Genomic DNA, 25821 nt, shown 5'->3' with positions numbered 1-25821 from the left:
ATACTTAACTTTTTTTTTTTTTTTTCAAGTGTTTTTCAAGGGTTTGCTTAAACTGTTTTTGAGAGTTTTTATTTAGTGGTGTTTGGTGAAATAATTTCCCTTAAATTTAAAATAACGGGAAAATAAGAAACAATCAAAAAGTAATGTTTCAAAGCTGTTTATTAATTCTTCATACTGCACAAACTAGCCCCATCCTTTTGGCTACGAGCGGAGCCAGCTGGTAGATCAGACTTTTGCCATAGCCGGTCGGCAAAACAGCGAAAACGTCCTTCTTGAAAAGGAATGAGCGGAGAGCCTCTTCCTGCTCATGTTTCAACGAAAACTCCAAGTCTAATTCTTCTAAAACTGATTCCAAAGCGGAGTCAAACGCGCGCTGTTCACTAGCCGTAGCCATCTTTCCTGTTGTGCTTTCTCCAGTGTCGCGCAGCCTTGTCGTCACTCCTGCAAAAGCCCGCCCAAATAATCCAAACAAAAACCTTGCGTTGTGATTGGCGGGCACGATTTGATGCCCGGGGTGTTTTGTTGATATGGTGTGAGGCTAGACCCACTCGTAGGCAAAAATATTTTTGGCCGCTAGGCGGGTGGGTCTAGTTTACTAGGCTACTAATCTGCAAATCTGCAGCAGTATGAAATGGGTGGTTATTTTAGTCCACATTTAACCTAAAGTCCAGGGTTTCCGCGGAGTCGTAAAAAGTCTAAAATTTGATAATCCTAATTTAAGGCCTTAAAAAGTCTAAAATACGAGCATATTTTGCATTGTCGGTCTTAAATGTAATTTTGTGAAGTCTTTAAATCCTTATGTCCATTTACCCCATTCGCTTTTTTTTTTTTTTAAATGCATTGGTGATATTCATAATTAGTCATATAGGCTAGGCCTACTTGGTATCAGTAGGCTACGCTGCAAACTACAAATGAGACACAGTGGAATCCGGCGTCTAGCCCGGTTGGCATGGTGATGCACAGGGCATGGTACGCGCGCATTTGGACAGTAGAGCCTAAAAGAAGCGAGGGAGATTGTCACGGTTTGTAGCAAAATGGGCAAATGCAAGTTTAACGACTGTTGGCTTGAACGCAATGATTTCGTAGACTGGTTAAAACGTGTACCAAACAAACAATCCGTTTGAGGCGTACTGCACATTGTGCAAAAGAGCACTCAAACTCGGCACCCTGGGTGTAAAGGCACCGGAATCGCACGCGAAAGCGGAGAAGCACCAGGCTGCCCATAAAAGTCTGCAGCAATCGCATGCCATCGCTCAATTTTGTTCACCGTTGTCAGATCCAAGCACATCTCGAGATGGTGTATCAGCGAACTCCGTGCGAACTGTAACGTTACAACACTCAAACCGTACGGAATCGAATGCCTCATCCTCAAGTGATTTGCGGGATGTCTTTGGCTCCACTGCAACTTATGGCCCTTTTCCACTACCCTTTTTCAGCTCGCTTCAGCCCGACACGGCTCGCGTTTCGACTATCTAAGAACAGCACGACTCAGCTCGCTTCAGCCCTGCTCAGCCCCCAAAACTCGCACGGTTTTGGAGTGGGGCTGAAGCGAGCCAAACCGAGCTGAGTGAGGCTGGGGGCATGAGGAGACACTCCCCTGTGCACTGATTGGTGAGGAGGAGTGTCCTCACATGCCCCGCGAGCACGCTGGGATCTGTAAACACCGTAAACCCGGAAGAAGGAGAATTACGAATTACGAGAATTATGAAGCCTTATGCGCCTCGCCTCATCTATACGCTCTTGCCAGTATCTGTTGGCGTTGTCGGTGACGACAAGCCACAGCACCAAGACCAGCAACACTAACGACTCCATGTCCTCCATGTTTATTGTTTACTATCCGGGTCGTGAGACTGCCGCTTAAAAGGTCACTGATGTCACTGTTTGCGCCGCCTAACGACATCACGTGACGTCCACCCACTTTCGCTAACTCCACCCAATGTGTCCACCCACTTCCAGCCAGCACAGTTCAGTGCGGTTGTAGTCGAAATGCAACTCCAACAGCCCGACTCAGCACGGCACGGCTCAGCCGCGTTGGTAGTGGAAAAGCGGCATTAGTTCCTCATTAATGCAAGCGCGCACCCTAGGGATGTAATGAGTTCGTTGGTGAATGATGCTAAATTTTATTTTGAAAGTAATTCAGGCTCTCCCGGTTTTCTTTTTTTTTTTGTGCGGCATAAGTCTTAAATTTAACCTGTTATAGTCTTAAGTCTTAAATTGAACTTGTTCAAGCCTGCAGAAACCCTGAAAGTCTCTGTTTTAGTTATTCCTAAGAATGCCCTTAAATTTCAGCTTTACAGACATTAATGATGATAAACGAGCTATATGAATGTAAACAGACCCTTGGAGTGGATCTGTTTTGCCAACAGTAACATGTCAAGGTCAAGAATTTTTTATTGTCATTTCATACAGTGATCAAGGAAAAAGAACAGCTCTAATTTTAAACACCAGTCAGCCACAACTTTTAAAACCACCTGCGTAGTGTGTCGGTCCCCCGTGTGCCACCAGAACAACTCTGACCCGTCAACTCCAAGACCTCTGAAGGCATTCTGTGGTATCTGGCACCGAGACTTGAGCAGCAGATCCTGTCAGTTGTGAGGCTGGAGCCTCCAGGGATCGGACTTGTTTGTCCAACACGTCCCACAGATGCTTGATAGGATTGAGATCTGGAAAACCCAGAGGCCAAATCAACATCTTGATCTCTTTGTTCCTGAAACCATTCCTGAACGGTTTTTGGAGTGTAGCAGGGCGCATTATCCTGCTGGAAGATGGCACTGCCGTTAGGGAAGAGACCACGGTTGTCGTGAACTTGGTCTAGAGTAGGTGGTATGTGTTGTGAATACCAGGAGCCAGGATTTCCCAGATGGCAGAGGCACACTGCCTCTGCTGTCTTACCTTGTGTCCTTGCCCCCTTGCCTTCCATCTCTCTCTTCCCCAACATGCACCAGACCAGGTCACCTTCTTCCATTGCTCCATGGTCCGGTTCTGATGTCTGTTGTAGGCTTTCGGTGGTGGATGGGGGTCATCATGGGCGCTCTTGATTTGGTCTGTGGCAAGCTGTGATGCACTGTGTGTTCTGGAACCTTTCAGTCATCAACTTTTTCATCAGTTTGTTCTACAGTAGCTCTTCTGTGGGATCAGATCAGTTGGACTAGCCTTTGCTTCCCACACACTTGGACATCCAGGACTCTGTTACTGGTTCACCGGTGGTGCTTCCTTAGACCCTTCTTGTAGGTACTACTCTCCGTATACCAGGAACACAGCCGCTCAGATCCTTACACTTTCCCATTTTCCTGTTTTTTCCTGCTTCCAACACCTCAACTTCGAGCTGACTCTCCTTGCTGCTTGATGTATCGCTTCCCTTGACAAGTGCCTTTTGAAGCAAGATAATCAGTGTGACCCCTCGGTGGTTTTAAGCCGTGTGTTTGCTGATTTGGTGTCAACCCATTTCACTTTCTGGTACAAACCCAGAACATTTAATTGTTGATTTGAAAAGGCTATGTTGAGAAATTCTGCCTCGGTGAAACCTGTAGTTCAGGCTAATATGACTCGGATGATTGGAGATGGACTCGGAGCGCAAACGGGAATGGCTTGAGCAGAAGGAAAGTGTGTGTGTGAGAGAGATCAAGGTGAGTTTTTCCAATGACTGGAGCAGTTCCGTTTTACCCACCAACAGCGCGCACGCTGCTGACCCACAATGCCCTAGTCATTCACTCGGAAGGGGGGGGGGGCTTGGTTATTTAACACTGTGATAAATGTTTGCTTGAAAATTAGTGGCTAGCTAGATAGCATGCTAGATAAGCATGCTGATTACACTCATGACCGTTTAATTACTGTTTGCTAACGCACACTGGAATGAAAAACCAGTTGGACTTCTGGCTAAATATGTTTTCGAAAATGCAGGTCTTCGTTCCTGATGCACAGGAGCAATGTTTCCACTTTGGATTTTTGTTATTTGCACACTGGCTTTCAAAAATGATTTGGAATTTCAGCAAACAAATCACACGCTCTTGTTCTTGAAAACAAGTTGACGTTCTGGACTTGAAAATTTTGTTCAACCTCGCAGCAGTAACCGACGGGAAGGAGGCTTGAGCCGAGACTCAACAGCTCGCACTTTAAAATTGGATAAATAAATAAGATAAAATGAGTAATGTCGTGCCATCTGATGATTCACGGTGAAGCAGGTAGAAAGTAACGACAGGACCGGGTCTGAATCAGTCCAATAGACTTTTATATGAAATTATAGACATTACATTTATGCAAGCAATTTAGTAATTAGGGCTGGGTGATTATGATATTGTGATAAAGTAGGTCACAGTAGACCTTTTCTGAGATCAGATATTACAATATGGTTTTTATTCAGTTCTTTCAGCTGATGTGATGTTTCCAAATTTTTGTACTTGATCTGGAAAACTAAATTTAATTAAACGGGGGAAAAAATGGACGACTTATTCACCTCGCTTGCTTGGTCTTTGAGAAAATATCAGACGGAGGTCTTGACGGTACAGACCGAGCTGTAGGTCTGAGATTTTCCCGTAAAGACTGAGTGAGTGAGGTTAATAAGGAGTTGTTATTATTTGCCTTTTTTAATTTCTAAGATTAAAATAGATGGTCGTTATAATGAGGTGTGGCGCTACTTTCAGTCACATGATATTTGTAACATAGTTGAGTCATGCATGCAGAAATTGGCGGTTTCTGAATGCTCTTCACTGCTCGTTGCTTAAATAACTCCATGAGACTCGTTTTGTGTTTTAGCCGTTTTTGATTCCATTTTGATTTCCAATTAATCTTTTTTTTTTGGGGGGGGGGTCGTTTTTGTTTGTTTTGCAAGTTTGAAAGGCGGTACCTTGGAAAGAAAGTCTGTAATCGCCCACAGACATTACAGGAAAATTCTGCCTGTCAGGGAACCAATCAGAGCACACGATTTTACCGGAAGTAGCTTGTGCCATATAATAATAAATGTTAAATATTTAATCAATAATTATTTTTTTGGGGGGCCGAAACATTTTAATCAATTTGGGTTTTAATTAAATTCATTTTAATGTTATGTAATTTGACTTGATGATTTGTCAATATTTATGATGCTATTCTTATGTCCTTTTATCTATTTAAACCGCTTCATCTAAACCAAAACCTTCATGACTCCCAGATTTCAGGCTACACAGTCAGACCAACCCTAATTACTGTCGTGTTTTTTTTTTTTTTTCTTCTTCCCCCAGGTATTCAGACCATTGACTCTACACAGGCCCTGTTCCTCCCAATTGGAGCGTCTGTCTCGCTCCTCGTCATGTTCTTCTTCTTCGATTCGGTCCAGGTGGTCTTCACCATCTGCACTGCAGGTATGATATGCGTGTACACACACACACACACACACCTCAGACACTTCCCTTAGCCACCAAGGTCATTCATTGACTCATTTTACATTCTCTCTCTCTCTCTCTCTCTCAGTTCTGGCCACTATAGCGTTTGCGTTCCTGCTGTTGCCGATGTGCCAGTATCTGACGCGACCCTGCTCCCCACAGAACAAGTAAGATCAATCCAGATGTTTCTTCACTACACTTGCTGTGTGGCTGGATCTCAAGTACCAGCTCACCATCTTAAGACTTTCGTGTACCAGAATGTTTTATTTGTACAGTGGACGTGGTGTCGGGACATCTGTCCAAAGAAAGGCCCTCTAGTTTTGCAGAACTGGTACCGAATAAAATGAGCATTCATTTATTCCTTCATCTTTTAGTTAGCGTGTTTTTTACACACACACACACACACACACACACAGTATTTTCAGACCTTGTGAGTAAGTTGCTATAGAAACAGCATTTTTGCTGTACATGTCATTTTTCAGACTCCAAGTGAAAGTTGCTATAGAAACACCCCCCCCCCCCCCCCCCCCCCCCCCCCGGCATGCCATGCAAGTTGCTCTAGAAACACCATTTTCAGTCTCGCTGTACACGTTCCTGTGAAAACCGTGTTCAGTCATACCATGCGGGTTGTTGGAGAGCTAATGTTTTCAGACAGCCTGTGCAGGTTGCTATAGAAACGCCATTTTGCAGACTCGCCGTGCAAACTGTGATGGGCCTTGTGGGCATGTTCATGTGAAATGTTTACTTCAGTCAACATTTGCAGTCAACAAGTGCGCTCACGGCATTAAAACACCAGGTTTAAAAAAACATTTCCGGTCCCACGTCCGAGCGAAATGTCGGGTGAAGACCGATCCTCGGAGAGGTGCGTTCCTACTGGTTCCTTCAGTTTAAGACCTGTAGATCTAAGAAACTGGCTAATAGAAGGCTTTTTGGATCTTGTTCAAAAGTCTGTCGTAATAGTAATTAGCCCGGATTTATGGCCCTTTTCCACTACCCTTTTTCAGCTCACTTCAGCCCGACACGGCTCGCGTTTCGACTACCTCAGAGCAGCACGACTCCGCTCGCTTCAGCCCTGCTCAGCACCCAAAACTCGCACGGTTTTGGAGTGGGGCTGAAGCGAGCCAAACCGGGCCGAGTGGGGCTAGGGGCGTGAGGAGACACTCCCCTGTGCACTGATTGGTGAGGAGGAGTGTCCTCACACGCCCCGCGAGCACGCTGGGATCTGTAAACACCATAAACCCGGAAGAAGAAGAATTACGAGAATTTCTGAAGCCTTATGCGCCTCGCCTCATCTATACGCTCTTGCCAGTATCTGTTGCCGTTGTCGGTGACAACAAGCCACAGCACCAAGACCAGCAACACTAACGACTCCATGTCCTCCATGTTTGTTGTTTACTATTCGGGTCGTGAGACTAACGCTTAAAAGCTCACTGATGTCACTGTTTGCGCCGCCTAACGACATCACGTGACGTCCACCCACTTTCGCTAACTCCACCCAATGTGTCCACCCACTTCCAGCCAGCACGGTTCAGCGCGGTTGTAGTCGAAATGCAACTCCAACAGCCCCGCTCAGCTCGACTCAGCACGGCACGGCTCAGCCCGACTCAGCCGTGTTGGTAGTGGAAAAGCGGCATTAGAAGTTGATCCTTTTTAACAGACGTTATCACATCGTCAGTGTCACAGCACTGAGCTGAAAGAGAGCCGGAAGCCATGGAACAGCTCAGACTGATGAACAATTTCACGTACAGGAGATTTTTTTTTTTTTTTTTTTTTTTTATTATATCGACACATTCACAAACGTGGTACACAAATTTATCAAAACAATTCATCGATTTCCTCACGAGTGACAAATAGAGATTTATCACAGCTTCGGTTCTCCATGTCCCGGATGGAGCTTGTATGAAAAATAAGAGTGGTGTATTTCCCAGTAAAACACTCGTTTTTGTTTTTATGTGCAGGATTTCATTTGGCTGCTGTGGCCGTTTCACGTTGGCCGAGTTGCTCTCCTTCTCCCTCTCGGTCATGCTAGTCCTCATCTGGGTGCTCACAGGACACTGGCTCCTCATGGACGGTAGGGGTGTGTGTGTGTGTGTGTGTGTGTGCCTCACTGGGACGGTTTGTCTTGGAAAGTGCATAACATGCAAATAAATCCCTGTTTGTTTCACTTGCAAGTCTTGCCTTGCATTATAAGATGCTCAGGAGTCGCCTCGTACTTTCATCTTTCTTCTGCTTACGCTGCTGTAATTATTTCACGCAGTGGTATATTTTCCAGATCAGAAGTCCCTCAGGGTAAAACACAACCTTCGACTTAATTTTTGTTTGTTTAATTAAAAAAAAGTGTGTTCAGCTTAGTTTAGTGTTTGTCTTGTTGACGTGCTGCTATAGTTTACAGTGACGTTTACTATGTCAACCTTATAATTCAGCTTCATGTCGTTCTGCTTGCTTTCACACACCTGGGATTTCCAGTGTTGTGTTTGCAAAGAGTAACTAAAACATGCACCTTTTGGTTAGTGTGGTGTTTGAGGTCACATCAAACAAAAGCAACTGAAAGTCATGTGCTAGGGTGTGTTGTGTGGTTGGGTTTTTGTTTGTTTCTCATAAAATTATTCATGTTTAGTTCGATATGGAAAAAGCAGAGAAACTCCAGGAGCTCCGAAGTTGGCGAGCGCAAATATGGCTTTGTCGGCGTCCAAATATTTATGGACCTGACGGTGTGTCTTAAAATGGCAGCAAAATTTTCGAATCTAAGGTATAATTACTCCGGAAAACAAAAGAAAAATAATCAAATTCGCACTTGATATTCCATTTTGTTTTTCTTTGTATAAATGTAAAATGCTATAAGTTTCTCAAACATTTTAGAATTTTTTTTTTTCCAAAATAAATCTTATGGATATGTCTATTTCCAATCAGGTCTTCTGACGTCACGTGTTTCGATGGCCGACTTTAAGACGCCGTATGCTCGCACCAACTTGATGATTAGCAATAATGAACAGTGGTGCTTGAAAGTTTGTGACCCCTTTTGTAATTTTCCTGTATTTCTGCATGAATGACCTAAAAAACCCAGATTTTTACACAAGTCCTAAAAGTAGATAAAGAGACCCCAGTTAAACAAATGAGAGAGAAAAATATTGTACTTGGTCTTTTTATTTATTGAGGAAAATGATCAAGTGTCGAAAGTATGTGAACTTGTATTAGCAGTTAATTTGAAGGTGAAATTGGAGTTGGGTTTTCGATCAGTAGGATGGGACGACGATCAGGTGAGTGAACCTGTCGAGTTATTGATGCTCATCAGGCTGGAAAAGGTGACAAAACCATCTCAAAAAAAGTTTGGACTCCACCAATCTACAGACAGACAGATGGAAATTTAAGATCAGTGTTCCCCCTCACCAGGAGCGGACCAACAACGATCACTCCAAGAACAAGGTGCGTTATCGTCCATGTAACCTCAAAGGAACCTGGGGTAACTCCTCAGCAACTAAAGGTCTCTCATGTCGGCTCATGAGTCCACCATCAGAACACTGAACAACACAGTAGTGTGTGTGTGCGTGGCAGGGGTGCAAGGAGAAAGCTTCTGCTCTCCAGAAAGAACGCTGCTTGATCATGTGGAAAAAGCCCAAAGGCTGTCGGAAAAGTTTTGTGAACAGATGAGACCAAAGTAGAACGTTTAAAATGAGAAGTGTTATGGTTGGAAAAAGAAAAACGCTGCATTCCAGCATAAGAACCTGATCCCATGTGTGAAGCATGGTGGTGGTAGTATCATGACTTGGGCCTGTTTTGCTGCATCTGATGTTTGTTGATTGAAGAATGAATTCTGAATTATTTCAGCGATCTCACTCGCTCCTTCCAGCTTGTCCCACTTATGTGTGTGGGGTCGCTGCCATGTGGACCCTATTGATCCATGTCATATTAAAGGAGAACTGAAGGCAAGGTTGTTGTTTTTTTTTTTTTAATAAATTCTATTTCTCTCATTTTATTAAATATCGGAATGCATTTTTGATCGCCATTTTGTCACTGCTGTAGCAAGTTATGAGTGTTTGAAATACGCTCTGTAATTATATCAGTCCGTATGTCAAAGCAATGGCTGTAAACGAGATTTGCTGAGACCTGTGGTAGGACAGAAGTAAAACGTACAGCGGAAATCAAAGTGACCGACATCTGCCGACGTTGTCAAAAGACGCGCGCGCCCTCTTTCGAATGCTGATCTGATCAAGCCAGAAGTTTTGTTTGTTTTGATAGCAATCAGGAAAGTTTGAAAAAAGTAGGCAGTAATCGTCATTTAAACTCGTTTTTGTGCAACATTTTGTTTGGAAAACAGTTTTCAAAATGGCGGCACTGACACTTGATGTTTCGAAGTCTCGCACAAGTCTCGTGAAGATCGTGTGAATAAGCGACGCCTGCCGTGGACCAAACGAACTAAATTCAACATGGCTCAAAACCGAACAGGCCGATAAGTATAATATTTAATTGCAATTAGTTGCCAATACGAGTCGCGATATAAGGTTACTAAAACCGAAAACGTAATTGAATAACACGTTAATTAAGAAATAAAGCATGTTTAAAAATGACTTCAGTTCTCCTTTAAATAGAGCATAGTTTTACGCCACATGCCTTTCCTGCTGCAACCCTCCCATTTCTGGGTTTGGTAAAACCACCACTCAGACACGTTCACACCTACGGACAATTTAGAGGAGCCAGTTAACCTACTGCATGCCTTTGGACCGTGGAGGAAACCAGAGCACCCAGTTCTAACCACTACACCACCGTACCACCCTCTTATCTCTGCGATCTCAAAGAAAACATCGGTACGTCTGTCCATGAACTGAATCTCAACAGAAAGTGGGTCACGCAGCAAGACAACGACCCTAAACACACAAGTCGCTCTAACAAAGAACGGTTAAAGAAGAATAAGGTTAGTGTTTTGGACTGGCCAAGTCAAAGTCCTGACCTTAATCCAACAGAAATGTAAATGGGAGCAGTTTGTGAGGAAACGCACCAACAGCCCAGAGCTGAAGCTGCTCTGTACAGAAGAACGGGATAACACTCCTCCAAGATGATGTTCAGGATCATCAGATCAACAGTCACCGCAAACATTTAGTTACGGTTATCGCTGTACGGGGGGGGTCATATATTTCTGCCACTCACTGGATCATTTTCCTTAAATAAATGACCAGGTACAACTTTTTTCCTCTCATTTGTTTAACTGGGTTTTTTTTAAATCTTCTTTCAGGGCTTGTGTGAAATCCTGATGAACCTTTAAGTCACATTTATGCAGAAATATAAAAAAAAAAAAAAGTATAAAATGTTCATAAACTTTTAAACACCATGTGCAGTAGCTCCTGTAAATACACGAACAGGACGGTTCAAAAGTGCTGCGTCAACAGTGAGCTTGTATTACACCTGCTTAACTTGTTCATTTTACAAGTACAGTTTTTTGTTTTTTTTTTTGGGGGGGGGGGGTTTACACTGACTTTCAAAACTCTGAAAGGAGAACTGGAGTCATTTTTAAACTTGCTTTATTTCTTAATTAACATGTTATTCAATTACGTTTTAGTAACCTTATATCGCGACTCGTATTGGCAACTAATTGCAATTAAATATTTTACTTATCGGCCTATTCGGTTTTTAGCCGTGTTGAATTTAATTCGTTTGGTCCACGGCAGGCGTCGCTTATCTGCGCGATCTTCACGAGACTTGTGCAAGACTTCGAAACGTGAAGTGTCAGTGCTGCCATTTTGAAAACTGTTTTCCCAAATGAAATATTGCACAAAAACGAGTTTAAATGACGATTACTGCCGACTTTTTTCAAACTTTCCTGATTGCTATCAAAACAAACAAAACTTCCGGCTTGATTACGTCAGCATTCGAAAGAGGGCGCGCGCGTCTTTTGACAATGTTGGCAGATGTTGCTCACTTTGATTTCCGCTGTACATTTTACTTCTGTCCTATGATGTCTCACACAGGTCTCAACGAAACTTGTTTACGGCCATCGCTCTGATATACATGTTATTTACCAGCTTAAAGTGCCATTCCACCATTGGATGTATTCTTTGGCATAAAATACAATATATTTTATGACAACATGACTAGACAGAGAAATCTTTTAGCTTCAAAATGATATATCAAACATAATTTTTTGACAACGACAAGTATATTAATTTTGCGACCAAAGTCACCTACCCTTTTAATTTCCGCGCGGTAGTGAAACGTGATGTCATTGTCAGGTTCCCCTTCTTGTGTACCACGTGTCGGTCTATTTTTAGACCAGGAAACCCCCAAAGTGAGAGTCATTTCTCCTCGTATATGGGGGCCAAAAAAATTGCGAAAAATTGAGTTAATCTTTCAGTTAGCTAGATTTATTGGTATTAGCTAGATTTATTGGTATTATTTTTATCGCGTTCTATCCGCCATTGCTGATAATATGTGCCACGTCACACGTCACGTGGTACACAAGAAGGGGAACCTGCCGATGACATCACGCGTGGAAATTAAAAGGGTAGGTGACTTTGGTCGCAAAATTAATATACTTGTCGTTAAAAAATTATGTTTGATATATCATTTTGAAGCTAAAAGATTTCTCTATCTAGTGATACCATTTATATATGTTGTCAAAATATATTGTATTTTATGCCAAAGAATACATCCAATGGTGGAATGGCACTTTAAGGCCGGTCCGTATGGTGAAATACCGTGACCGAGGTCTTGAAAGTACTGAGCGAGGCTCTCTGGGCCAAGGTCAGTATTTAAGGCTGAGGTCACGGTATTTCATCATACGGGCCGACCTTAAGCTGGTAAATTCTAACAGAAAACGAGAGCGCCCAAAAGGGAGAGCCGAGCCGCCATTTTGAATCCTCATTCACGGCTGTAATGCAAATGGCTTCCTCCTCGGTATACAAGTGCACTTCCATGGCAGGAAAAAAACTACATTTTGCTGCCTATGTAGTCCCCTATTTATACAAACAGGAGTCATTCAGGATTCAGCCATGTTTTTGCTTGGCGTTAGCAACAGTTACAGGTTTTTAGCTTTCTCCTGAAATGTTTTTTCTCTTCCTCAGGGTAGTAAAACTCGCTTTTGCTGTGAAGACTGTCGTTATCGCTATCCATGCTGTAAAATTAATGCTATTTTCCTGAGAAATGTGAAAATAAATGTTGACAAAAATTGCTGCGATGTTTGTTTGTTGTGAACAAGCGAGTTGCCAGAGGTCCGTAACCGGGGTCCGTATCATAGGATACGGACCTGCTTGCCAGCGAGAGAGATAAATAAATATTTAAAATACTCATAACTTGCTATAGCAGACATTTTGTATCAAGTTTTTATTTTTAATCGAGTTTGCTAAAAATAAAAATGCTCCGTTTGTCAAAATCCAGTGAATGTGGATAGAATAAAACAGTTATTCCACTCACTCATCGCACATGGCTTATAGACAACTCGGTGCTGCGGGCCTTGTCAGCTATCAGCTCATGTATGACTCGATTTTGCGGAATAACTGTTAAATACATCAAGAACGGCTCAACTCTGTAAAGAGAAATGACCTCGGTTACTTTCAGACATGAAGTGACTAATTAATATAAAAGAAGAAACATTGAATTAGGTGTATACAAACTTTTGACTGGTACTATACTTCCGCTCCATGGATTTTCAAAACGGTGTGTATCGGGGAATTGGGTCCTGGCCTGGTGTTGGTTCTGACGCGTTACTGATGTTTGTGTGCAGCACTGGCGATGGGTCTGTGCGTGGCAATGATTGCCTTTGTGAGATTGCCCAGTCTGAAGGTGTCCTGCCTGCTCCTGTCTGGTCTGCTCATCTACGATGTCTTCTGGGTAAGAAACGCACGCGCGCAAGAGAGACACTGATGGTTGCTGTAAGTTTCTGAGTGCAGTGTGAGTGTGTAACCGCCCGTGTGTATCTCCGTCCCTCTCCAGGTCTTCTTCTCAGCCTACATCTTTAACAGTAATGTGATGGTGAAGGTGGCGACGCAGCCAGCCGATAACCCGCTGGACGTCATCTCCCGTAAGCTGCACCTGGGCAGCAACATGGGCCGTGATGTGCCCCGCCTTTCGCTCCCAGGCAAGCTGGTGTTCCCGAGCTCCACGGGGAGCCACTTCTCCATGCTGGGCATCGGTGACATCGTCATGCCCGGACTGCTGCTCTGCTTCGTACTGCGCTACGACAACTACAAAAAGCAGGCGAGCGGCGAGGCCCCGAGCCCCGCCAACATGTCTGGGCGCATGCAGCGCGTCTCCTACTTCCACTGCACCCTCATCGGCTACTTCGTGGGTGAGTTCAGATGTGTCTGTGCTGCGTGAGAGGAGATGTGGTGATAATCCTGTACACAGGGACTAAAGACCAGTACAGTTAGGACTCGAGGAATATTGATTGTCTGTCTGTCTGTCTGTCTAGCTACATCTATCTAGCTGTATCTATCCCTCTCTCTCTAGCTGTCTGTGTGTCTCTCTCTCTAGCTGTCTGTGTGTGTCTCTCTCTCTCTAGCTGTCTGTGTGTGTCTCTCTCTCTCTCTAGCTGTCTGTGTGTGTCTCTCTCTCTCTCTAGCTGTCTGTGTGTGTCTCTCTCTCTCTCTAGCTGTCTGTGTGTGTCTCTCTCTCTAGCTGTCTGTGTGTGTCTCTCTCTCTAGCTGTCTGTGTCTCTCTCTCTCTCTCTCTCTCTCTCTCTAGCTGTCTGTGTGTCTCTCTCTCTAGCTGTCTGTGTGTGTCTCTCTCTCTAGCTGTCTGTGTCTCTCTCTCTCTCTCTAGCTGTCTGTGTCTCTCTCTCTAGCTGTCTGTGTCTCTCTCTCTCTAGCTGTCTCTCTCTCTCTATCTAGCTGTCTCTCTCTCTATCTAGCTGTCTGTGTCTCTCTCTCTGTCTCTCTCTATCTAGCTGTCTGTCTAGCTAGCTGTCTGTCTCTCTCTATCTAGCTGTCTGTGTGTCTCTGTCTCTCTATCTAGCTGTCTGTGTCTGTCTCTCTCTATCTAGCTGTCTGTCTAGCTAGCTGTCTGTCTCTCTCTGTCTAGCTAGCTGTCTGTTTCTCTCTGTCTGTCTCTCTATCTAGCTGTCTGTTTCTCTCTCTCTCTCTCTATCTATCTATCTATCTATCTATAGAGAGAGAGACAGACAGCTAGATAGATAAATCTAGCTGTCTGTCTCTCTCTCTGTCTATCTAGCTGTCGGTCTCTGTCTGTCTCTCTATCTAGCTAGCCATCTGTCTCTCTCTATCTAGCTAGCCGTCTGTCTGTCTCTCTCTAGCCCTATTTCTATCTAGCCCTATCTCTCTAGCTATATCTAGCCATCTCTATCCGTCTCTCTAGCTATATCTATCTAGCTGTCTCTCTAGCTATATCTATCCCTCTCTATCTAGCTGTCTCTGCCCATCTCTCTCTAGCTGTCTGTCTGTCTCTGTCTATCTATTATATTTTTATTTACTGCTTATTAGTTTACATATCTACGTATTTATTTTGCTTGTAGCTCACTCGGTTAGTGTCGGATATGATCTTGTCTGTGTGTCCTGGGATGAGCGCAGGATAAACTTGGATTACTGGAATTTTCTTTCTGGTCATTCGCCTCTGGGTTCTTTCTTGTGGATCTAAATCCACAGACAGATGTCTTTTGTGTGCGCGCTTTATGACGATGCAAATTTAAAAAAAAAAAGTCAAATTCCCATTTGGTCTTTCAGTTCTGTAATCCTGTAGACATTGTGTAGAGTTTCTAATTCTATAGCCTGAGATCTGTTTTTGATCTAAAAACCGGGATGTGCTCTAATCCTAAAGCATCCTGTTACGAGCTGCCTTCTGCCCCATAGAGGCTTTGTGCCGTCACGTGACCCACATAGCAACGGTAACTACGCCGCCATGACAGGAGGCACATCTGTAGTACTTCACTCAGACCACTTAGTTGTTAATCGATATGGGACGGTTTTGCTGCATTTCTGGATGTGCAGATTGTTCTGAACAAAACAGACATCAGGGGGTTTTTGTGTTTGTTTTTAAGTTTACCAAAAGTAATTCATCATCGGGGGGGGGGGGAAACTAGAGAGATTTCTAAACGTAGAAGGGAAAATGGCTCTGAAACATTTGGCAGGACTCGGTGTCAAGCAGAGAGGTAAAGAGACTATGCTCACTTCATGCCTTTTTTTTTTTTTTTTTTGTATGTGTAAGCCACTGCTTACATGTTGGAGCAGGAATTCGAATGATAAAAGCAAAAACTTGTACATACGTTCCTTATGAGTGGCTTATGCCTACAAAAAAAGCATATTAAATAGTGATCCCCCCCCCCCATGGGGGTAATTGACCTCTCCGTTTGACACAGAGCGCCGCCAAATGTTTACGAGCCAAAAACGCAGCAAAACCTTCCCATACTGATCAATAACAACTAAAGGTCCAATCCCACAATACCAATAACTATAAATAAATGGGTCCCCTGTAGTAGAGCCCTGCACTCCCGCGGGAGTCCCGCGGGACCCGACGCAAAGCAGTGCGGCGCAGGACAAATTTTGAAAGCTCATTGCGGGCGGGAGGGGGAGGTGATAAGCTGCAGTCCCGCTAACTAAAAACGTGTTTAAAATAAAATTTATAAATTACTGCACTGAACGTGAGCTGTAGATATTTATGCTCAAATCCACTCAAAGTAGGGGGCGGGGCACCATCACGCTGTGTCTTTTTAAATTGTATTAATTTCTTATAGGCCTACTTGTATTTCCTAGAATGTAAATGTGAGGAGTGACACATAAGCTATGTGCAATGTACAATATTCTTAATATCCACTGTAGATGTTGGTAGGTGTGTTGGGTATCTCTGTAAAGCCTCAGCTGCGCATGCCGCCTGGCAACGCGCACCCTCGCTACGTGCGCTAGGTGAAGGATCGGTCAGTGGAGAGCTCAGCTAAGCTCAGCATGTTTAATTTCCCAAGCCAATGACAAGAACTTTCGTGAGAAATAACGCGAACGTCTGCATCATGCAGGATTTGCGGGCGGGAGCGGGACTGAAAATCATAATTCTTTGTGGGAGCGGGCGGGAGCAGGACTGCACAATGCGGGCGGGAGCGGGACTGAAAATTCTGTCCCGCGCAGACTTCTGCCCTGTAGTTTATGTGGTCAGTGCTCGCACCAGACCGATAACGATCCCTATAGCCCAGGCCTGGGTTTAGCTACTACTTGGAAAAAACTTCCATGACTATTCCAAAGTTGCATGTGTTTATTTCCCTGAGTGTCAGGACCAGGCGATGTTCTGGTGGGGATTATAGTTGTGTTTCTGCTCCAGACTGGAACTAAATTCAGGCAGAAGGAGAGTCAGAGTTGGAGTTATCGGTGTTGTGGGACCGGACCCTAACTCGTCTGAATGAAGCACTACAAGCTGCGTCGTAGTTACAGTCACTGTGGGGGGTCACATGACCGTGCAAAACCTGTATAGATGTTGTACCGAGTCTCTTTTTCTCTCTCTCAGGTCTGTTGACCGCGACCGTGGCGTCTCGGATTCACCGTGCCGCTCAGCCCGCTCTGCTCTACCTGGTGCCCTTCACCCTGCTGCCTCTGCTCACCATGGCCTACCTGAAGGTACGACTCCATACCGATAAACACATCGATGAGGCTGCCGTCACTCAGCAATATGAATCTGTCACCGAAATTCTCTTTTTACTCACTTTTAGTAGATTAAGGCACAGATAAGAAACGATACCCGAGCTGGAAGTGATTCACGGCTCAGTAGTTGAAGCTAAATTTGTAAATATTGTTTCTGCTATTTTAGTAAATAGATTATAAAGCTCACGTAAATCTTATGGATGAGAGAGACCTATTTGTTCGCCATAACAGCTTTGGGGTTATCAGAGGATTGTGTACATGTATGTTGTTCCACGAAATCGAGTTGTACGTGAGCTGATGGCGGCTATAATCCATGTACGACGAGATTGAGTGGGAGAACGGTTTTATTCTGCCCACATTCACTGGATTTTGAGAAACGGAGTGTTTTTTTATTTTTTGCAAATTTGATTAAGAACTTTTTATACAAAATGTCCAGCAAAATCGTTTCCGCTTAGAATGTAAACAAGCCGGCGAAATGACGGGAGCGATTTGTGAAAAATGTTATAATAATTCTTGAAAAATAAAATAAGACTTTTTGTTCCATATTCTGTTTGTATTTTGGGGGTTTATTTTCAAGTAGTTTTTATTTCGTCCTCTGTTGGTTTAGCAACGCACTCTGCCATTTTGTTTCTCTGCTCACAGTATATGAGCTGATAGCCTAGTAGTAGAGTAGCCAATCAGAGCACACGATTGCTCATATCCAGTGAGGTGTGGAGAGAATAAATGTTGAGTTTATTTGTTATCTGGGATCTTATCATCTCTCATGCATGCGGTCTTCAGTGTTGGTTCTGTTTATGTAGTTGCATGTTTACATAGCGTTTAGTGACTGTGTGTATGAGAGAGAGAGAGAGACACTGAGGCATGTGGGATCCTTTTCAGCTTAAAGGAACAGTCCACCGTACTTCCATAATGAAATATGTTCTTCTCTGAATTGAGACGAGCTGCTCCGTACCTCTCCGAGCTTTGCGCGACCTCCCAGTCAGTCAGACGCAGTCAGACGCGCTGTCACTCCTGTTAGCAATGTAGCTAGGCTCAGTATGGCCCATGGTATTTTTTGGGGCTGTAGTTAGATGCGACCAAACTCTTCCGCGTTTTTCCTGTTTACATAGGTTTATATGACCAGTGATATGAAACAAGTTCAGTTACACAAATTGAAACGTAGTGATTTTCTATGCTATGGAAAGTCTGCACTATAATGACAGGCGTACTAACACCTTCTGCGCGCTTCGACAGCGCATTGATATCTGAGCTCCGTATCAATGCGCGCAGAAGGTGTTAGTACGCCTGTCGTTATAGTGCGGACTTTCCATAGCATAGAAAATCGCTACGTTTCAATTTGTGTAACTGAACTTGTTTCATATCACTGGTCATATAAACCTATCTAAACAGGAAAAACGCGGAAGAGTTTGGTCGCATCTAACTACAGCCCCAAAAAATACCATTGGCCATGCTGAGCCTAGCTACATTGCTAACAGGAGTGACAGCGCGTCGGACTGACTGGGAGGTCGCGCAAAGCTCGGAGAGGTACGGAGCAGCTCGTCTCAATTCAGATAAGAGCATATTTCATTATGGAAGTACGGTGAACTGTTCCTTTAAAGAATGAAGAACATCACTGAGAAGCTCTTTCGTTACTCAGAACGACGAGTTTGTCTTTTCAGAAAGTGTAAACCGACACTGTGTGTGAGAGAGAGAGACAGTGTCCACATGAGGACAGGAATATCTGACCAGTTTGACCTCGTGGCTGTTTACAGGGCGATCTGCGGCGTATGTGGTCCGAGCCTTTCCACACCAAGTCCAGCAGCTCCCGGTTCATGGACGTATGATGGCCAGGGGCGAGACGGGCGGCGTTCGATTCAACTCATCCTCCACACACACAGAGAGAGGGAGAGCAGGAACGCAGGAGGGAGGAGTCGCACTCGTCTTCTCATCTCCTCATCCGACGGTCAGATGGAGAGCAGCTCGACTTCACTGCCAGATGGATTCTGCTCAGCACATTCACTCACCTCCTCTTTTTATTACCTCTTCTTTCCTTCCCCCCCTCTCTCTCTCTTCTCCCTCCCCCCCCATTGGACTGAGAGGCCACGCCACTCCTTCATAGACTTGTCTTTACGGGACACAGGCGGTGCTCGTTGAGCTCCATGTGATTTTTTTTTTTCTTTTTTTTTTTTTTTCTAATCAGCGTCATTATTATGGATTTTCAGAATGTTTTTTTTTTTCTCTCGTTTTGTTTTTGAACCACGGACAAGATCCTGAGAAAATCTCAGCTTAGGACAGTGACGACCCTGAGGGGACCAACACACACTTAGACACGCGCACGCACACACAAGGCCACAGACACTTTCCTTCTCTCTCTCTCTCTCTCTCTCTCTCTCTCTCCCCCCAGCCCCTCTCCTTCCCCATTACAGATATGTGTATTTTATTTAGAAAGATTTTATTCTTGACATATACAGAAATGACGCATTATGAAAATGGGTGTGTCCTTACTTTGAGAAGGCCACGCCCCTCTATGTATATATGTGTACACATGTATTAGGGTTATCATGTTGGGGTGAAAGTGTGTGTGTGTGTTTGAGGTTTTTTTTTTTTTCCTCCGTGCTTTTCCCCTTTGTTGCTTTTTAGGCAGGTTTGTAGTCGGGTTGGCAGAAAATACAGCTTTGTGGAGATTTTTTTTTTTTTTTTTTCTTCCTTCTTTCCCCCTCCAACTCTGAAAGTTGCACAATGTCCACTTTTTACAGCCATGTTCCCTCGTTTAAAGAAATAGTTTGGTGAAATTCGGACCAGTTCTTACCCCGAACGCGTCTTTGGAGGTCTGAAATTTGCTCCATTTTATTTTCCGAGGTAACGGAAGACCAAGGACAGGATTCTGATGGTCTGAGACGGTGTGTTTAAGATTTGTTCATGTGTATAGATTACAGCAAGTCTCGCCCCGCCCTCATCTGCCAAATTCTCCAGTCAGAAGCTCGATCGTTAATCAAAAAGCAGTTCCGGTTTTAACCTAAAATAACGGGTTTGTTATAAACGCGCTCGTTTACTTGTATGAGTGACATGTTGCGTAACCTTAAGTAAGTGTGTTTTCACACACGCAGTGTTTCGTCTATTCGATTCGAACCCTGGTGCGTTTTTCTCTTTAGTCCGTTTCCGATCTCGCAGCATCTCGCACGTGTGATCCGTTTCTCTGCTTCTGATCCGACTCTATCGCGGTTTGAACTCGAATCGATCCAACAACAGGAAGTGATATATTTTTTTGTTTGTTTTTTATCCCCCCCTCCCTCCTGTCGATGTGAACTGCTAAAATGAGTCGTGAGCCGAGGCGAAGGACCGAGCTGTAGCGCTGCGGAAATGCGATTGCGTTCTGGAAATTCCGACTGGGAAAACGAACCACGGAGACGACGCACAAACTGGTTTTAAACTACTTGGAGTAGTAATATATATTAAGTGCGGCTCTGTGTTCGGAATACTCACTTTTTTTTTTGAGTTTTGTGAGCTCGATCCGCACCACAAGGTAAAATTCTGTTTAATTTCTCGTGACTATATTTAAAGAACGAGAGAGATCTTTTACATGTGCGTTTTCCAGCCTTACTGATACGCATTGCTGTTTAATTCACTAAATCTCGTGCAGCGAGACGAGAAAACGAACCGAACCGATCCAAAGTGTCACCTTTCACTCTGAAATGGATTAATACTAGAAGAGAAAGTGAGTCTAATAATAAATTGCCTTATTATTTAATAAAGAAAAGAAGCTTGTACTTGTTTGCTAAAACGTTTTCCATCTCGATGTTTGTTTGTGGAAGATTTTATGGAAGGAGTCTGCAGTGTCACTGCTTTGTAACAATCAGTAAATCTCCAGGAAAGGACTGTTGTGCTTTTCTGTGTAATATAAGCTATGTGTTTGTTTGTTGCTTTGTCTTTAACTTGAAAGAGGGAAGGACTGTTTATAGCTGCTATAACGTCAGAGAGAGCAGGAACTCATGGTTGTTCTAGAACATGAAATATAAAAGGTTTAAAAAAAAAAAAAAAAAGACATGCTACTCATTAATGAATTTAAAAAATAAACGAGAAGGGGGGAGTATCCCACCTCCCAGTGTGGATTATGTGCCCAGAACAGCACAGTCTGGAGTGTGCGATGAATTACGTTTGCATATTCACGTCAAATACAACACTACAATGGCTTCGTGGTTCAACAGCTAACTTTTCACCAAACTATTCCTTTAAGCTGTAGGTAACTAGCAGGAGGGGTTGAAGGGGTGTGTGTGTGTGTGTGTGTGTGTGTTTGACTGAACTGAATGTATGGCATTACCTCTTGTTAAGTCTGGTTCAGATGGTGCTCTGACGGTCAGCAGCTCAGCACTGATTACAGTCGTCATTACGAAGCGCTGGGACTCGTAGGCATGTGCCAATATTCTCCTGAAAATTTTTCTTTGAGACGACGCCTTCAAATCTGCCTGGAATAAGAACGATAACAATTTCTGTGTTAAATATCGCAATATATTGTACAAGTGATAACTGGCACATGCCTGGGGGCTTCTGTTGGAAATCTCCCTTTGTTTTAGTATTTTCATGATGGTTATTCGCCCCAAGAGACTGGAATCGTGTGTGTGTGTGTGAGAGAGAGAGAGAATGCAGTTTGCCGGTTTGTCTGTCAGTCGTTTTGAGTTCTGGTCCTTTTTTTCATTTTTTGTTTGTGTGTGTGTTTTGTTTGTTTTCCCCCTACCCTCTACTTGTTACCCATTTCATTATTTTTAAATCTGCGAGTTGTCTGGCCTGGCATGTGACGTGTCCAGTGTGTCGTCGTTCAGGAAGCTCACGACAGCACTGCGACACTCGCTCACACGCAGGGTGAGTTCAACGAACGAACCAGAGAACCATTGCACAACGTAAACACAAGCGCTCGGGCTGCGAAGATCCTCTGAGGGTTGGGACGCCTCGGGCCCTGAATCTCCGACAGGGATGGGGACCTCGACCTCACAGACGCCGGGCAGAGAACGTTTTCCTGACCACAGCGCATTCGGAGCGTCGCAGACGTCGACTTGCTTCCCCACAATCCCCTTCCTGATCCCTCCTTATGGACATGAAACTCTAAATCATTGACTGAACATTTTTCAAAAGGGTTTCTTTTTTTTAAGACAAGATTCACCTTTCTTTCTCTTTTTTCTTTTTTTGTTTTATCCCCTTATTTGTATTTTTCTTAGGGTTTTTTTTGTTGTTTGTTTGTTTTTGGTGTAATTTTTTTTTTAATATACTTTTCCCCCCTCTTCACTCCCTGCTAGCAGAGTGCACTGGGCTCTGTTGGTACATTTATGTTACGGCCAAAAGGATTCTGTATAAAAGCAGATTGAAAAAAATAAATTAAGAACTGTGTAGTGACCTGTGGATCCTGATGCGCTGTACCTAAAAGTTTTCATCTCCTCCTTTAACCTGCTCCCCTTCATCCGGTCAGGATTCTGCTGTAAATAAATGTGACTCTAACTGTAGCGCCTCCTTACTGTCTCACTGTGTTTAATACCTGCACAAAAACAAACCACCCGAGTAGCAGTTTAATGACCTGTTAACTTTATCAGAATTAAAATCAACCACAGAACGACTGGCAGCTTTAAACTTCCAGATTAATCTTTAGATCATGTCAGCTTCACTGGTGTCCAGATTTATATTGTAATGAGATGAGATTCTGTCTGGCCTCGCTTCATTTCTGCTTCAACAGCGATGCAGCGGCGCTTTAGTCTGGCCAGCTCTCTCACTTCCACATCGTCCACAACTTTAATTTTGATTCTAATGCCACCGCCAGCACCATCCTTATGGAGTTTCACTTTAATCAGCATGAATAATATGAAATTGCTGATGTTTCCGATTCCATGGAGTCACTTTGAGTCGTTTTAATTCACCACAATTATGTTCAAGTTCAGGTTTTTCTAAGTGATGCAGGTTTTTGCTGCAAAAAATTACTAATACTGTTAATGTTTGGGGAAATGCAAGCAAGTTTTTAAAACCTGTGCTTTGTGTAGAATTACATATTCTTTACATCTCATCACTCTTGCATTAATGTAATAATTACATGTAAAGTATTTTTTCTGTGAAATAAGGACTATCTTTGACCCATTTTCTTAACAAATAATGCTTTTTTTGCTGGGAAAAATTACAACCATTTCTTTCATTCATTCAGGCTTTTATTTTTGTGTGTTAAGTCAAAGCAGCGCTGCTGTTACCACATTTCGCCACAAGAGGTCGCTGCAGTGCAGATTATGCCTCCCAACAGAGTTTTCAAAACAATCTCTATTGCATGTTTAAAGAAGCGGGGTTTTTTTTGTTGTTGTTTTTTTTTGTCCCCCCCTCTCTCTTTCTTGTTTTTCCTGGTAGTCATTCTGAATAACAGATTGGCACTGAAAGGTGTTTACAGGAACATTTCAATAGTATTTGTTTTGTATTTGTTAATATTTGAGAAGTAAAAGTGGAATAAAGTAACATTCATGCTTTTGCATAATAGTCAAATGAAACCATGCTTAAAAAAACTCATCTCGTCTTTGCATATATAAAATACACAATAGTTTGCAAAACAAATATTTTTATATATTTATTTGTTTAAAGTGTGGTGGTGATGCTCGAGTGTTCAGAAGTATTTGGTTATTGTCGCCATGGTGATATATATAAAAGCTCGTTTCCGGGGTTTTTAATATATTTATTAGATGAGCTAATTGATTTGAGATGGAATGCAAATGATACATACAGCTCTTTATGTTCAAAATGTTAGCACATACACATTGTCAAGTATGAAAAGCGATTACCTGCTCTCTTTGGATATCTTGGCTATTTTTTTTTAATCCCAAAATGCCGTACAGTGTGTGTAGTATTTTAAATTCGCCTCAAGTCAATGTGTTCATTTTTGCCCCCTTCAAGATGGCGGCGTTGTAGCCGTATTTGGGTATTTCCTTTTTCCTACTTCCGCTCGCGACCTCAAGGCTGTAGCTTCTCGCGTGCAGGCAAAATGGCCGCCTTCTGTCTTCCTACACTGAGTGTCCACTTTCTGCACTAAACACAACGGAGGAGGAAAAGGAGCTGGAGTAGTCTAATGGTGTCCCCAAAAAAGCACTTTGTCCAAGTAGAAACATTGCAAAAAATCAGATAATTAATTAAAAAGTGCTTGGAAAGATGAAATGAGTTGCCTGTGAGGGGAAACTCGCCGCCATGATGAGACTCTGGACGGGGATTAGTTTACTTTAGGCCTGTTAAAGTTACAGCAGTTGTAGAAAACATCATTTAAAAAAAACACACACACACTGAAGTTTATGAGCATGTTTATTTGACCTAGTGTTTAAAAAAAACTATAACTCGATTTAATATTCTCGACTTTACCCATTTCACCAACTCTGAATATTTTTCAGTCAGGGCAGGGTTGCCAGGTCGCCTAAAACAACTTATTTTCACTTTTTTTTATGGTTGTGATCTATATGATGTTTCTCAGGGCTTGATTTTCTTCATGGGTGCTTACAAAGTGAAGATCATACTGTTCAAATTACTTGAGACTGATTCACTGTTATCTTCTCTTCTTCTTCTGGCTGCTCCCGATTAGGGGTCGCCACAGCGGATCTTTCGTCTCCATTGCTCCCTGTCTTCCGCATCCTTCTCTACCACACCTGCCACTTTCATGTCCTCTCTCACCACATCCATGTATCTCCTCTTTGGCCTTCCTCGTTTTCGTTTGCCCGGCAGCTCCATCCTCAACATTCTCCTTCCAACATCTCTTCTCAGGATGTGCTCATACCATCTCAGTCTCATCTCTTTTAGCTTAATTCCCAAGCTCTCCACATGTGCTGTCCCTCTGATGTGCTCGTTCTTTATCCTGTCCAACCTTAACATCCTCAACTCCACCACCTCCAACTTTGCCTCCTGTCTCTTCGTTAAGGGTACGGTCTCCAATCCGTACATCACAGCTGGTCTCACAACTACATCTTACCTTTCACGTTTGCTGGGACTTTCCGATCACAAATGACTCCCGAAATCCTTCTCCAACTGCTCCACCCTGCCTGCGCTCTCTCTCACCTCACTATCGCAGCCCCCATTTTCCTGCACAGTTGACCCCAGGTACTTGAATTCACCAACTTTCTTTACATCTACTCCTTGCGTCTTCACTACACTCTCATCCCCATTTTCATTGATGCACATGTATTCTGTTTTGCTCCTGGTCACCTTCATTCCTCTTCATTCCAATGCATACCTCCATCTTTCCAAACCCAGCTCAACTTCCTTTCTACTTTCACCACATATCACAATATCATCCGCAAACATCATGTTCCGTAATGACTCTTGCCTCACTTTGTCTGTCAAGCTATCCATCACTATGGCAAACAGGAAAGGACTTAAAGCAGATCCTTGATGAAGTCCCACCTTCACCTTGAACCATTCAGTTGTTTGGGCGGCACGGTCGTCTCACAGCAAGAAGGTTCCAGGTTCGAACCCAGCAGCCGGCGAGGGCCTTTCTGTGTGGAGTTTGCGTGTTCTCCCCGTGTCCGCGTGGGTTTCCTCCTGGTGCTCCGGTTTCCCCCACAGTCCAAAGACATGCAGTTAGGTTGACGTGGGGCGGCCTTGGGCTGAGGTGCCCTTGGGCTGAGGTGCCCTTGAGCAAGGTACCAAACCCCTGACTGCTCCCCGGGCGCTGTAGTATGGCTGCCCACTGCTTTGAGTGTGCGGATGGGTTAAATGTAGAGGATGAATTTCACTGTGCTTGAAGTGCATGTGACAAATAAAGGTTACTTCTTCTGTGATTCACTGTTATCATTGAATTAAAATGAGGTTTTCAGTGTAAAGGGGAAAAAGATCCACTCTGAAGATAACTTGCATAGTGATCGTTATAATTAACGTCTTCACCAGTGATAAATTTTATGACGTATTAGTCTATTTTACTTTTCGAT

General features: G+C 43.5%; 1 protein-coding gene across 1 annotated transcript in view; it reads left to right on the top strand.

Moving 5' to 3' along the window:
* The window catches only part of sppl3 (signal peptide peptidase 3), a 107120-nt gene extending 84728 nt beyond the window's left edge, over positions 1-22392 (top strand). The window contains exons 4-10 of the mRNA XM_060908360.1: positions 5217-5336; positions 5446-5524; positions 7316-7428; positions 13069-13175; positions 13278-13632; positions 16788-16897; positions 18673-22392. Coding sequence (XP_060764343.1) covers positions 5217-5336; positions 5446-5524; positions 7316-7428; positions 13069-13175; positions 13278-13632; positions 16788-16897; positions 18673-18744 — 956 coding nt within the window. The 3' untranslated portion in view covers positions 18745-22392. The remainder of the gene's footprint in view (positions 1-5216; positions 5337-5445; positions 5525-7315; positions 7429-13068; positions 13176-13277; positions 13633-16787; positions 16898-18672) is intronic.
* The last annotated feature ends 3429 nt before the right edge of the window (positions 22393-25821 follow it).

The sequence above is a fragment of the Neoarius graeffei genome, chromosome 25 (assembly GCF_027579695.1).
Source record: "Neoarius graeffei isolate fNeoGra1 chromosome 25, fNeoGra1.pri, whole genome shotgun sequence".
Taxonomy (NCBI): Eukaryota; Metazoa; Chordata; class Actinopteri; order Siluriformes; family Ariidae; genus Neoarius; species Neoarius graeffei.
The sequence above is the reverse complement of the archived record's forward strand: the minus strand, read 5'-3'. Positions and strand labels throughout refer to the sequence as shown.